The 13,180-nt window shown below is 47.1% G+C and overlaps 1 protein-coding gene across 4 annotated transcripts in view; it reads right to left on the bottom strand.

The window, feature by feature from the left end:
- The window catches only part of NIPAL3 (NIPA like domain containing 3), a 50,963-nt gene that overhangs the window by 20,960 nt on the left and 16,823 nt on the right, over positions 1-13,180 (bottom strand). For 3 of the 4 annotated variants that reach the window (XM_007083673.3, XM_042994744.1, XM_042994745.1), the window contains 3 exons: positions 5,052-5,120; positions 3,657-3,828; positions 1,039-1,098 (listed from right to left, as the gene is read on the bottom strand). In XM_007083673.3, coding sequence (XP_007083735.1) covers positions 1,039-1,098; positions 3,657-3,828; positions 5,052-5,120 — 301 coding nt within the window. Of the gene's footprint in view, positions 1-1,038; positions 1,099-1,649; positions 1,668-3,656; positions 3,829-5,051; positions 5,121-13,180 lie in introns of those variants that run through there. The other variant, XM_042994746.1, reaches the window with a different exon arrangement.

Here is a 13,180-nt window from a genome sequence, read left to right as displayed (position 1 = left end):
ATTTGTTCAATGAATGAATGAGCCACGGTTAAATTCAATAATGAGTTCTGTGCTAAGATATACAAGTCTGTTGTCTTAAGTTTTCTTCAGGCAGGGAAAGGTCTTACTTAGCTCCATGCCTGTGGTGAACAGCACAGGTCTAGCATTGGGTGAATGTTTGCTGAATTTAATGGAACTTTATGCAGGACAGCCATGTACAGTTGTATAAATTGCTCACTGCCTAAGAGCACCTAGCTGAAGAGGTGATGAGGGCTAAAATCTAGCCCATGCTCTGCTCACCAGGTCACGTACCCATAGACCTACAGCTGTCCAGAGGGGCCATCTTTTTCCAATTTACATAGGGCACTGCCTGGACTAGCGTGTCTCTTATACCAGGACCACCTAGAGTGAGCCTGGAAGGCACATTAAACTCTACACTGGTCTCAGAACCAGTCCAGCTACCCCTGCACCCTTCCTCTGTCATCGGGACTCTACCGCAGATCACTCCGAGCAAAAGACTCTTGGCATCGTATGTTTGCTGAGCAGTGTCAGATTCTTTTCTTTTTCAAGTCTTCTGGCCCTGTCTTGCTCTTATCCGGCACCAACGATTCAGAACAGTTGTTCCCAAACTTGGCCACGTGAGCAAGTTCATTTGGCTGCATGCTCTAATCTAGTTTGTAGAAGGAATAAAGCATAACTTGTGACCTCTTGTCTTTGACCTCCATGTTTGTTTCTCATTGCTTTAGAACTCATTTAGGGAAAGAAGGTGGCTTTTTTCAGGCCTCCTAAAATCCCAACAGTAGATGCTCAGTAAATATAGATTGAGTGGAATGAATGAAAGCCCTTTTTAAAAAGTCTCGCAGATGATTTTGTTGTGCAGCCAGATTTGGGAACCACTGATTAAAAAACCCAGCTCTCAGGAGCCTGATGAGGGTAGAATATAGAAGCAGAGAAGGGAGCAGGAGACAGATGATCTCTAAATTGGGGTGAGCTGGCTTCATAATGAACAAACGGCACAAGCGTAACATTAAGAACGGGGACTCAAATCAGTGAACTTACTCAGGAAGTCTTTAGGTTTCCATTTTTCTTTGATGAATATGATTCCTATGATGGCGCTAGCTACAAAAAAAAAAAAAAAAAAAAAAAAAAAAAGTAAAAGCACAGGGAAAAGAAAATTGAGGTTGCCATCAGCCCAACGGAGTCCCTTTGCCCAGGCCCTGGGGTTGACTCGTTTGCCTTGGAACTTGGTACTCCCTTGGTACCTCTCCCTCATGCTCCCGTCCCCAAAACTCAGTCCTTCTGGTTCCTCTGTTATTCCACCTCGGAAAGGGAGGCTCCTCTCTGAGCCTTCCTGAGGATTTCCCACAGGCCCAGGAGCGCTGGCGTTGAGTACTTGCAGTGTGACAGGTGATTTGCACAAGTCGTTTCCGGCACATCTACCCTCCGAGGTGGGTGCTATTATTCCCATCTGAAAAACGGGACACTGAGGCTACGAGAGGTGAAGGACCCACTCAGGACCGTGCAGCTGGGAAGGGCTGTCGGAGGCCAGGGCTCCTGCTCCTTCCACTGCCATGACTACCTCTGACACTTTCCCCTGGTTCTTCTCTGTCCCTCTCAAACTTGCAGGTTACTGCTCGGAAGGGTGGGGCTGGCATTCACCGTGAACAGACCTGGGTGGCCATTCTCAGCGCTGCCTCTTCTGGCTGTGTACCGGTGGGTAAGTCGCTACATGGGAGTCTCAGTCTGGATTCAGCTCACACCAGCTCACTGCTTGTTAAATACGCAGGAAGCCACTGTGGTTTCAGCCATGGTGGGCTGTGAAATCAGCCATGGTGGGGGTGTTTGCTCCATATAAATTGGAATTCCTTCCCTCCACTTCCACATCCTCCTTTTCCTTCTCTCATTTTCTCTCTCTGAATGTTGCTTCATCAGCATACCAATGAAAATACCTACTTCTCTGAGTTATAAGGGCAATTAAATGAGATAATACATGTAGATAATTTGTTACACAGTAAATGCTCAATAACTGAGCTATTATTACTATTACAGTGCCTGGAATAGTGACTATTAAGTAATAGGTGCCCAAGAAACTGTAGTTATTATTTTAATGTTTATTTATTTTTAATATTATTTTTTACTGGGTGACTTAAGATGCTCTGAGAGCCCCTTACTTTCTAGTGGCTGATACCTGAGAACCCAGCATTACAATTCAGATTCTTATTGTTAAGAATTTGATTATTGAATTACTAAATTATTAAAATTCAAAGGCAAATATTTAAAGCACTTGGTCACCTATGTCTCATTCTGAGTAAAGGTTCTGAAGTCCTTTTCAGATCAGCAACGGGCAGAAGACAAACGTCAATACCCGTAGGGGCTGTGTAATAAAATAAACATAGAAAGTGGGCCAGATAAGACGACAAGGAAAGTCAAGGATTGGGGTGACCTCTGCCACAATTAAAGGCGTTCAGATTATATTTTATTTTTTAAATGCTTATTTATTTATTTTGAGAGAGAGAGAGAGAAAGAGGGAAAGGGAGGGAGGGAGGGAGAGAGAGAGACAGAGGGAGGGAGGGAGGGAGAGAGAGCATGCGAGCAGAAGAGGGGCAGAGAAAGAGGGAGAGAGAGAATCCTACACAGGCTCCATGATGTCAATTCAGAGCACCACCAGGGCTCAATCTCACCAACCATGAGATCATGACCTGAGCCGAAATCAAGAGTCAGATGCTTAACTGACTGAGCCACCCAGCCGCCCCCAGATTACATTTTAGAACAATACTGTGTGAGAAAGGAACAGAGCATGTGTGAACACCTCAAGTGTCTCGTGGGCTTGGCTTGAGTGTCTTTTTCTTTTATCTTTTCATTGGTTCAAATGTTCTGAAACCCTGGCTCAGTGATTACAAAAATGACAGAAAAATGGCATGTGAGAAAATGAACAATATATTTTTTTGTTTATTTATTTTGAGAGTGAGTGAGTGGGGGAGGGAGGGGGGGGAGAGAGAGAGAGGGAGGGAGAGAGAGGGAGAGAGAGACAATCCCAAGCAGGCTCCACGTTGTCAGAGCAGAGCCCAACGCAGGCCTCAAACTCATGAACCATCAGGAGATCATGACCTGAGCCGAGATCAAGAGTCGGACGCTTAACCGACTGAGCCACCCAGGCGCCCCGAGAAAGTGAACAATGTTTTAAAGGTGGTATCAGTTGATGGAAAAAGATCAGAGAATAAGTTGAATGTGCAGTTTTTAGAGGTGTGAGACACCTGAACCCTATAAAAGCTTGGATTATCTTGATGAAAGGGTCCAAGTTTCTACCCTCCTTCTTCAGTGGAAATAAAAGGCAATTCTGATACACTTTCTGAATCATTTTTAAGGAGATTAGGGAGCCAGACAGCCCCCCATCTATCTATACCCCAGGCCCGCCACTCACTAGCTGTTGTGATTTGGAGGAAGGAACTTCACCGCTCAGCGCCCCTGTTTCTGTAAAATGGGGATAATGACAGTACCTCAAAAAGGAGGATTAGAAGAATTAGTATCTGTAATGTGCTAGATGCAGGACCGGTGTGTATGAAGCCCTTTGCAAGTGTTAGCTATGTGGCCAAGCAAAACGGTGTTTTGCTTCACTAGGACGGTGGAGGCGCAGGCAGGTGGGTCCCAGGGGAGTGGTGCAGGGAGCCCGGGCTTACCAATCACGGAGACGGCGCTGAGGGGCACGATCAGTGACAGCGGAGCGAAGGCATAGGAGGCGAACACACCCAGCTCGCCCAGCAGCATCAGGAACAGGCCCAGCCACCATGTTTTGGTCTTGAAGTAGGCCCGGGGATCCTTGGAGCCTGCCAGGCGGATGTGGCAGTACTTCTAGAAATCCGAGAAAGAATGTGACTTGCCCAGATGTTTGGGGAAAGATGCTGCGATGTATGTATCCTAAGTCTACCCCCGCCCTCCCCCCCCCCCGCCCCCGCCTTTTCATTTAGGAAGGTTTGTCAGGTTCTGGAGTCCTTGTTCAGAGGAGAGGCAAGCAGTAGGGCTCTCAATACCCGACTGTCACTCTAAGACAGAAGTTCTCAAACTGGCTGGAAAGCCTCAAAAACTCCCGGGGAAGTTCTGAAAATATAAACATCTCGACCTCAGGGGAGGTGTGGGGGAGGCCTGGAAAGGTGCATTTCTAATGCACGTCACAGTCTGGAGTGGGAGCCGTGGTCTAGGACCCCCCATGTTAGCCTGGCCTTGGCCTGAGTCTCTCTCTCTAACTGCAATGCCCAGGACTCCTCATGGGCACCTCAGGGTGCCTGCTCGGCCTCACTCCCTTCTGTAGATGCACTGGGGCAGCCCCGGGGGTATCCGTGGACGCTGCCTTCCCTTGGGTGGATACTTGGCCCAAGTATGGCCAACAGCCTTTGTTCTGGAAGTGCAGACTCGGGGCAGAGAAAGTGGGGTGGTGACTGAAGAGAGCCAGGCAGACTTAGAGGACCACGGGGCTCCGTAGGGGGGACCGTGAGGCGGGCTCCAGAGAAGCAGATGTGGAGGCAGGGATGCCGGTCTGTAGAAAGAAGAGCCTGAACCAAACAAGTGACTGTGAGACCAAAAACACACAGAAACACTCCCGCACACGCGTGTGCGTGGGAGCCGAGATGTACCCGGTGCCCATGTGTGTTCATGTCCCTGCTCCGGGTCCACCGCAGCTAGAAGCTGAGTAGCACTGGCAGAGCGGAGCCAGCCCGTGTGCTGTGGGACGTATCCTGTCCACGGGTGTCCCCAAAGCAACCTCCGAGGCAGGGCTTGGGAGCAGGTACCTGCTTGCCAGCTGGGATGGGCTAAGGGGGCCGGCTTCCAGAGCAGTTGCTCCAGGGCCCCCAGGGATTCTAAGTAATGGTGAGTGCTGTCATCAGAGCAGAGGGGTGATGGGGGGGATGACATGGGGGCGAAGAAGATTCTGGAACAACCCACAAGATATTGTAGGCCCAGCCCAGGAATGGAGTAGACAGCGTCCCACGGTGAGGAGGCAGCGGGGTCCGCACCAGACGCCCCGGCTGATCAGAGCTGTGTCTCCGCTGTAGACGGTGCTGGTGACTGACACTTACCTGCAGGTTAAGCGCGATGCTGACCACAAGGTGCCCGAAAATTGCCAAAAGGGCGCCGATCAGGTTTTCCTGTAAGGAAAATTCACAGGAGAAGATGTGAACTGGGTCGAAGCTAAAGGGCCCCAGGGCACATCTGAGGTCCCACTGTTTGCTGTCCCCAAACCAAACCAGGAAAACATCTGCCACAAAGCCACACCCCTGACCTTCTATTGGAGTTTTACTACTCATGGTCAACACGGCTGCTTTGCTGGTTTACAAAACATTGCCCTGAGCCGGATACTTCCAGAAAGCAACGTCCACCAGTCATAAAGACCTGGTAAGGCCTGAATCTGCTCTGCTATTCCCTTAATGGATCGACTCCCCTTAGTCTTGTGCAGGAAAGCAACATCAGAAATCAGAATTTACAAGAGAAACAAAGGCAGGAATACAATTTGCCATTTTATCAGTGGATTCGTCATGTTGCCAGAGGGGTCTCAATGAGACTCTTTTTTTTTTAAGTTTTTAATATTTATTTTTGACAGAGAGAGACACACACAGAGTGTGAGTGGGGGAGGTTCAGAGAGAGAGGGAGACACAGAATCTGAGGTGGGGTCCAGGCTCTGAGCTGTCAGCACAGAGCCCGACGCGGGGCTCGAACCCACGAACCATGAGATCAGGCCTGAGCCGAAGTCGAAGTCGAACACTTAACCGACTGAGCCACCCAGGCGCTCCTCAGTGAGACTCTTTAAGCTGGCTAATGTGCTTAATTTTTAATCATTTCATTTATAAACATTTAATTTCTATCACCTTAAGAATAAGGTTCAGATTTCTTGGCATGGCATTTTCTTTTAACCTTAAAAGATGACTACCAAATATATATTCATTGTAGAACAATCAGGGAATACAAATAAATGACAGGAACAGTAACAATTACGACATAATAGAAAAGCCACCTGTAATTCCAAAACCCAGAGACAACTCCTGCAAACATTCTGTTCTTGTAAACTTTTTTCTGTCCATAATTCAGATATGAATGACAATGTTAGTTCATTTGATAAAAATAAGACTATAATCTTTTTATAACCCATTTTTACTTAAGATATTATAAACACATTCCCCTGTCAAGCATATTTAATTCATCATTTTTAATAAATACCAAATAACTCGTCATTTCGATGTACCGTATTTTTTATCATTGCTTCTCCATTATTGGGTATTGAGGCTGTTTCCTTTTTTGAAAACACTGCTCTAACTGAATATCCTAGTACATGCATTTTTGTGCATTTATGAGGATTAGGATTACCTCCTTGGGATAGATTCTCAGAAGGGGGACTGCTGGGTCAGAGGGTACTTGCCTCAGCATTTAAACCACACTATACTATGTTGCCAACACACCCTCCGGGGTTATTTCACCACTAAACACCAAGAAATGTTCTATCTTAGCCAAATATGAATCCTCCCTCCCCAGGATGGGCCTTTTCCAACTCCCCCTAAGCTCAAGAGGTTCCTCCCTCCCTGTGAAATATGCTGGGTCCTTAAGGCCTGGGTGGGCCCTAGGAAATCAGCTGTGAGCGAGACAAACACAGTCCTGCAAATCATCTAGAAGACCTAATTAGCAAGTGGTAAGGCAGGGAGTCAAGCCTCTGTCCCTCTCTCCTCCCCTCTTTCCTGGAATCCTGAGGGCCTAGACAGCTAAGAAGGTAGTTGGTTGTGGAAGAGGAGGAGGGAGGGGGTGTTTTCACTGACAGAAACCACCATGGCCTGTCCTTGACTTTGTCCCCAGCAAGGTGCAGCATTGCAAAATAAAGGAAGGATGCTGAGCTGGGAGCCAGGAGACCTGGGTTCTAGGTATAGCTCTGCTGCCTCAGCACTGCATGGCCTCGGGGGAGTCCCTTCCCCTCATCAGGCTTGTGTGTCCCCGTCCGGAAAATGTAAACGCCAGCCCAGATAACCTCTAAGGATCCTTCCAGCCCCCACCTAAGCCTCTGGTCACCTAAGCCAGACTGCCAACAGAAACCAAGTGAATGAGCAGGCCAGACAGGAACCTGACTTTTGTTCATTTCACTTTAGAAAACAACTCCTTAATAGAAGGTCATTGAGGGCATCTCATGGACCCAAGGGAGCTGGCTTCCACTTCTTCCCCAGAAGGCTCTCACTGCTTGAGCTGCACTTCCTTGGTCCTTCTCCATCTCTGTTGATGTGTTTTTGCTGTCTCTCTCTTTTTTTTTTTTAAATGTTTATTTATTTTTGACAGACAGAGACAGAGACAGAGACAGAGCATGAGCGGGGGAGGGGCAGAGAGAGAGGGAGACAGAATCCGAAGCAGGCTCCGGGCTCCGAGCTGTCAGCACAGAGCCCGACGTGGGGCTAGAACTCACGGACCGCGAGATCGTGACCTGAGCCAGAGTCGGACGCTCAACAGACTGAGCCACCCATGTGCCCCTGCTGTCTGTCTCTTCTTAAACAGACTTAAGCAGAAACCATGTCCTTCCTGTGGGATCACAAGATCTCAGAGCTAAAAGGGTCACTGGAGATCAACCAGGCCAGGGTTTCCCTAACTGGGTTCCTAGAGATGTCAATGGGATTCTGAGGCAAAAAGCACCACATAGTTAAGTAAGTTTGGGAAACACTGGATCCTGGGTGCACGGCTTGGAGGCCACAGTGCACTGGCAGGTCGGAGGGCCTCACGGGCAGTTCCTCCTCGGCCACCCCAGGTGTCCCAAACCTACTTGGCTCTAGAACTCGTGGTCTGCAGACATCTGTGATGCTCACCCGCCTGCCATTTTAATCCCGTTCCTTTTGGTCTGGTAACAGCACCCTGATTTTGCTGTGGAAGGCTCCCTCTTGCCCCCTCTCCCCCTTGCAAAGTCTCATTGGGACTGTTACTCCAAGTGCTCTGTCCTCCCTGGACAAAGACGGGCCTAGACTCAAGCTTGAGCCAACCAGGCAGGTCAGAACCTCTCTCTGGGGTATACATCTTGAACAGAGAAGCATGGAGGCCTGAAAGAAGGCTGGGCTCACTGCTGCCCACGGCCAGGCCTGGGCAAGTCAGGCCCCAGGGGCCATCCTGGTGCCTGGGACTTCCCCAGACCTCCTTCTCTAGCCCTTCCTTCCATTCTGGGAGCAGCCCCGCAGTCTTTTTTGCTCGAGTTGGTTTCTATTGTTTGCCCCACAGAGCCCGAGCCCATGCTTTATGGGATGCAGTTCGGGTACGTGTTTATAATGAGTCCAACTCCTAGTAAACCTGAGTGTTCATTTCTTCGAAGGATGGCTTTTGCAGACCAAAAAAAAAAAAAAAAAGCGCCTCTCTGTATTACATTGATTTTTTTTTTTTTTAATTATATTTGCTAGGGACGCCTGGGTGGCTCAGTTGGTTAAATATCAGACTTTGGCTTGAGTCATGATCTCCTGGTTCGTGAGTCTGAGCCCCGTCCTGGGCTCTCTGTTGTCGGCACAGAGCCTGCTTCAGATCCTCTGTCTTCTTCTCTTTCTGCCCCTGCTGTGCTCATTCTCTCTCTCTCTCTCAAAATAAATAAACTTAAAAAAATTATATTTGCTCTAAAAAAACCGATTCACAAATTTAGTTTCTTTTACATAAAATCTTACCAAGGAACTAAGAAATGCTTGTAAGTCTAATAAACTGCACTTAAGAATGTAACAAACATACGTCTTAAATATTCCAATGCCGTTTACATACAATAAATTCTGTTATTCCTTCCAGTTTAAAAGGCAAATGATGGAACTTCTGCTTCCAGCAAGATGGAGCGGACTCACTTTTTCTTATGCTTCCTGCTGTGTACAACAGGAAACCCTGGATGTTGTATACAAAGCAAACATGAGACGACTCTGAAAGGTGGAGAGGAGAAGGCAGACAGGCTGGGGAGATGGGGGCCCGAGGAACGACACGGCAGTGGGTTCCCTGGGTTTTCTCCTCACCTCACGTTGCTCAGACTCGAAGCTGAAGAAACGGGCAACCTGGGAATAATAATGGGTATAGACAAAAAAGCTCTAAGAAAAGCCCGTGCTCTCTAGCCAAAAGACCAGAAGATGAGCAGTCAAGCAAGACAGAAAACTTTTATTGTTTTTATTAAAAAAAATTTTTTTTTAATGTTTATCTATTTTTGAGAGAGAGAGGCAGAGTGCGAGTGGGGGAAGGGCAGAGAGAGAGGGGGAGACACAGAATCCAAAGCAGGCTCCGGGCTCTGAGCTGTCAACACAGAGCCCGATGTGGGGCTTGAACCCATGAACTGTGAGATCATGACCCAAGCTGAAGTCGGATGCCTAACCAACTGAGCCACCCAGGCGCCCCAAGACAGAAAACTTTTAGACAACTGCTGTATTCCAAATACCACAGGAAAAAAAAATAGCTCCCCCCCCGACCCAATCCCCAACACCAGCAGAGGCCAAGGAGGGAGCCTAGATTTCCAACCTTTCACAGTTATAACAAGACACCTTAACCCACATGCTGGGATTATCAGAGAAGGCCCAGGACGGATCTGGGGTCCAGTGATGAGGCACCTCCCCACCCCACAGAGTGAGAAGAGCCCACACGGGGAGCGTGGACTTCTAACCCCAGCTGGCAGCAGCGAAGTCCCCTTCTCCCACTGGGTGGTGTCAGTGGAGGCCTAGTGGAGAGGCAGGACTTTTACCATTACACTTTCACAATTATACTGTCCGAGTTGGGGTTACCATTTCTGGTAAATAAAAGTGGAGTGATGCCTGCCAAACATCTCTCTCATCTCTGTATGCCCTCAAGAGGTGGGAATTTTTCTCCCCACCATCCGAATCTGGGTAGGCCTTGTGAATGAGGTGGAAATGAGGCTCTGGGACTTCCGGGCTCAGGCCTTACACCTTCTACTTTTGTACAGAGGGAATTCAACCACCTATAAAGAAGTCCAGCCTATCCATAAGGAGGGACAGGGGTCATGTGGAAGACCAAATAGATATATGGGTGGGCCCAGTCAACAGCAAGAGAAGAGAAAGGCCCAGCCATCTCGGCCAACTGCCAGCTGAGTAAGCCACCCCAGCTGAGGCTCCAGACATGAGTGATGCCATTTTGGATTCTCCAGCCCCGGTCCAGCACTCCAGATGATACTGTAGCCCAAGTTTGCCCTCTTAAGAACAATTTAAGTGTATAATGCAGTACTGTTAAATATAGGCACAAAGATCTCTGGAATTTATTCATCTTCCGTAATTGAGACTCTAGGCCTGTTGATTAGCAACTCCCATTTCCCCTCCCCGCCAACCCCACAACCACCGTTCTACTCTCTGATTCTGCGAGTTTGACTGTGGTCTACAGCTCATCTAGGTGGAATCATGTGGTATTTGTCGGTCTGTGATTGGCTTACTGCCTCAGTGAGTGTTAGCTGCTCTAACAAATACCACAGACTGGGTAGCTTCAACAATATTTTTCACAGTTCTAAAGGCTAGCAAGTCCAAGATCAAGATTTTGGTTGATTCTGTTCCTGCTTAGAGGTCTCTTCCTGGTTTGCAGGTGGATACCTTCTTGCTATATCCTCACATGTCAGAGAGAGAGAGAGAGAGAGAGAGAGAGAGAGAGGGAGAGAGAGAGAGAGAGAGAAATGATCCTTCTGTGTCTCTTCTTACAGGGGCACTAATCCCATTCACAAGGGCTCCACATTCATGACCTCATTATCTCCCAAAGGTCTCACCTCCAAAACATCACATTGGGGACTGGGGCTTTAATATATAAATTTTGGCAGGGGGGGTGGGGGTGGGGGGGAGGATGACAAACATGTAGCCCGTAGGACTTATTTTACTTTGCATTTTGTCCTCAAGTTTCATCTCCGTTGACACAGACTGTTTTCCTTTTTCAGAAAGATGTTTTTCTTTCTCAAGGCTGCATAATATTCACAATATTCCATTGTATGGATACATCACATTTTCTTTCTTCATTCATCGTCAGTGGACATTTAGGTTATTTCCACACCTTGACTATTGTGGATAGTACTGCGATCAATACTCAAGTCCTATTATCTCTTTTACATCCTGACTTCAACTCTTTTGGATCCTGTTCAGATTCTTGACCTGTAGAATTGCAAGCAGTAAAATGGTTGTGGTTTGTAAATTTAGGTTTCCAGGTGGTTTGTTACTCAGTAGTAGCTAACTGATACACTTCCTTAGTAAACCGAGGTTGATGAATGATCCAGCAGTTTCTGTCTGGGACTCAAGATCTGACTCTATCCCAGATATTCACTAACAGGTAGCTTTCGTCTTTCATCCGACTTGAGTGTGTATGATTCTCCTGCTTGATTTCCCCACCCCCTTTCTTTGCCCAGCTAATGTCTTCCCATTGTAATGCCTGACTTGAGATGCTCTTTAAGGCCATTCTATAGACCTAGCATATCTTTATTTAACCCATCATTACCTTTTTTATTGAGGTAAAATTCACAAATCATAAAATTCACCATTTTGACCTTTTAAAAGTATCCCACACAGTGGTTTTCGGTCTATTCACAATGTTATGAGTGACACCATTGAAAATGGTGGAATAGAGAATTCCAGGGACCCATCTCTCCAGAAAAACAGCTAATGAGCTGACAAAACCTATCAGAATCACTTTGTTTATACAACCCTGGGGTCTAGCCAAAAACATGTAACAATCAGAGGAAGGCATGGTGAAGAGAGAAGCTGTTGCTTTACGGTAAGAGAGCACTGTGGCATTTTAAATTGCCTGCCTCCCATCCCTTACACCCCAGATCTGTGACAGCCATGAAGACACAGAGAGAGTGATACCTGAACCTTATTTTTTTAAAAACTGTGGTTGTGGATTCTGACCTGTCTGGTGATCCCTGAAGGGTTGGCACAGGGCTTGTCTTTGTTCTGTCTGACTTTAAAGCCTTTAAAGGTACAAGTAATGGCTGTGTAACAGCTTGGGGCAAGGGACAGTACTCAGGAGGGGCAACAGACAGAAAGAAAAGCCTGGCAGGAAGAGTCTGGGAAAGGAGATACACAGAGGATAAGGGCTTTCTAAAGTCTCCATGTATACCGGGGAATCAAAAAGGCCGTGCATGTAGCCAGGGCTGGATGCATGCTCCAAAAAGGCCTGATTAAACACTAGCCTTCACCTCTGGCTGGCCTGCAGGCTGGATGCAAGCAGGGAGCAAGGGCTAAGGCACAGGGGTATAAATGGCCTGACCAAGCATTGGAGGGCCCCGACACACAGCCAATGTGCTTAGACTGGCAGAATTGGGGGAGGTTTTTTTTTTTTTTTCTCTTTTTTTCCTTTTTTGGATCTACGTGGTTAAGGAAACTGTCAAAACACAAGGTGACCACCCAACAGGAACAGACTTCATCAGGCTGGATACAACAGCGGTCACATGGACTTTATGAAAAGAATTTAGAAAAATCACGAAAACGAACAAACACTAACAAACCACAGCAAGCAACGACAGCAAACGGGGGAGGGGTGCACATCTGATTTCTACAGTTGCAACACAATATTGGAAATGTCCACTTTTCATCAGTGTTGTACAACCATGCGACTCTCTAAATCCCAAGCATTTCCACCATCTCCCCCCAAAAGAAACCCCAAACCCATTAGCAGTCCCTCTCCGTTCCCTGTCACCCCAGCCCCCGGCAACAACTAATCTACTTCCTGTTTCTGGACCTGTCCTATTCTGGACATTTCATATAAATGGAATCCTACAGTATGTGGTCTTTTGTGTCTGGTTTCTTTCATCGAGCATAATGTTTTAAGGTTCGTATGTTATAACACGTACCAATACTTCATTCCCCTTTATGGTCAAATAATATTCCATTACGTGGATATAACACATTTTGTTTATCCAATCACCAGTCACGTCTGAGTTATCGCCACTTTCTATTACAGATAACTAACATCCTTGTACGAGTTTTTGTACCAACATATATTTTCGAGTCTCTTGAGTATCTATGGTGACTATTTTAACTTTTGGGCGAATGGTCAAACTGTTTTCCATAGTGGCTGCACCTGTTTACATTCCCACCGGCTGAGGACTCCAATTTCTCCACATCCTGGCCAACACTTGTTATTTTTCTTTTTTAAAAGTTGATGATGGGGCACCTGGGTGGTTCAGTCGGTGACAAGTCTGACTTCAGCCCATGGATCAAAGAGTAATTTCAACTTTCAAGTCTTATTTTCTAAGAAA

Source organism: Panthera tigris, chromosome C1, assembly GCF_018350195.1.
Source record: "Panthera tigris isolate Pti1 chromosome C1, P.tigris_Pti1_mat1.1, whole genome shotgun sequence".
Lineage (NCBI taxonomy): Eukaryota > Metazoa > Chordata > Mammalia > Carnivora > Felidae > Panthera > Panthera tigris.
Note: the sequence above shows the minus strand (reverse complement) of the source record. Positions and strands in the feature narration are given on the sequence as shown.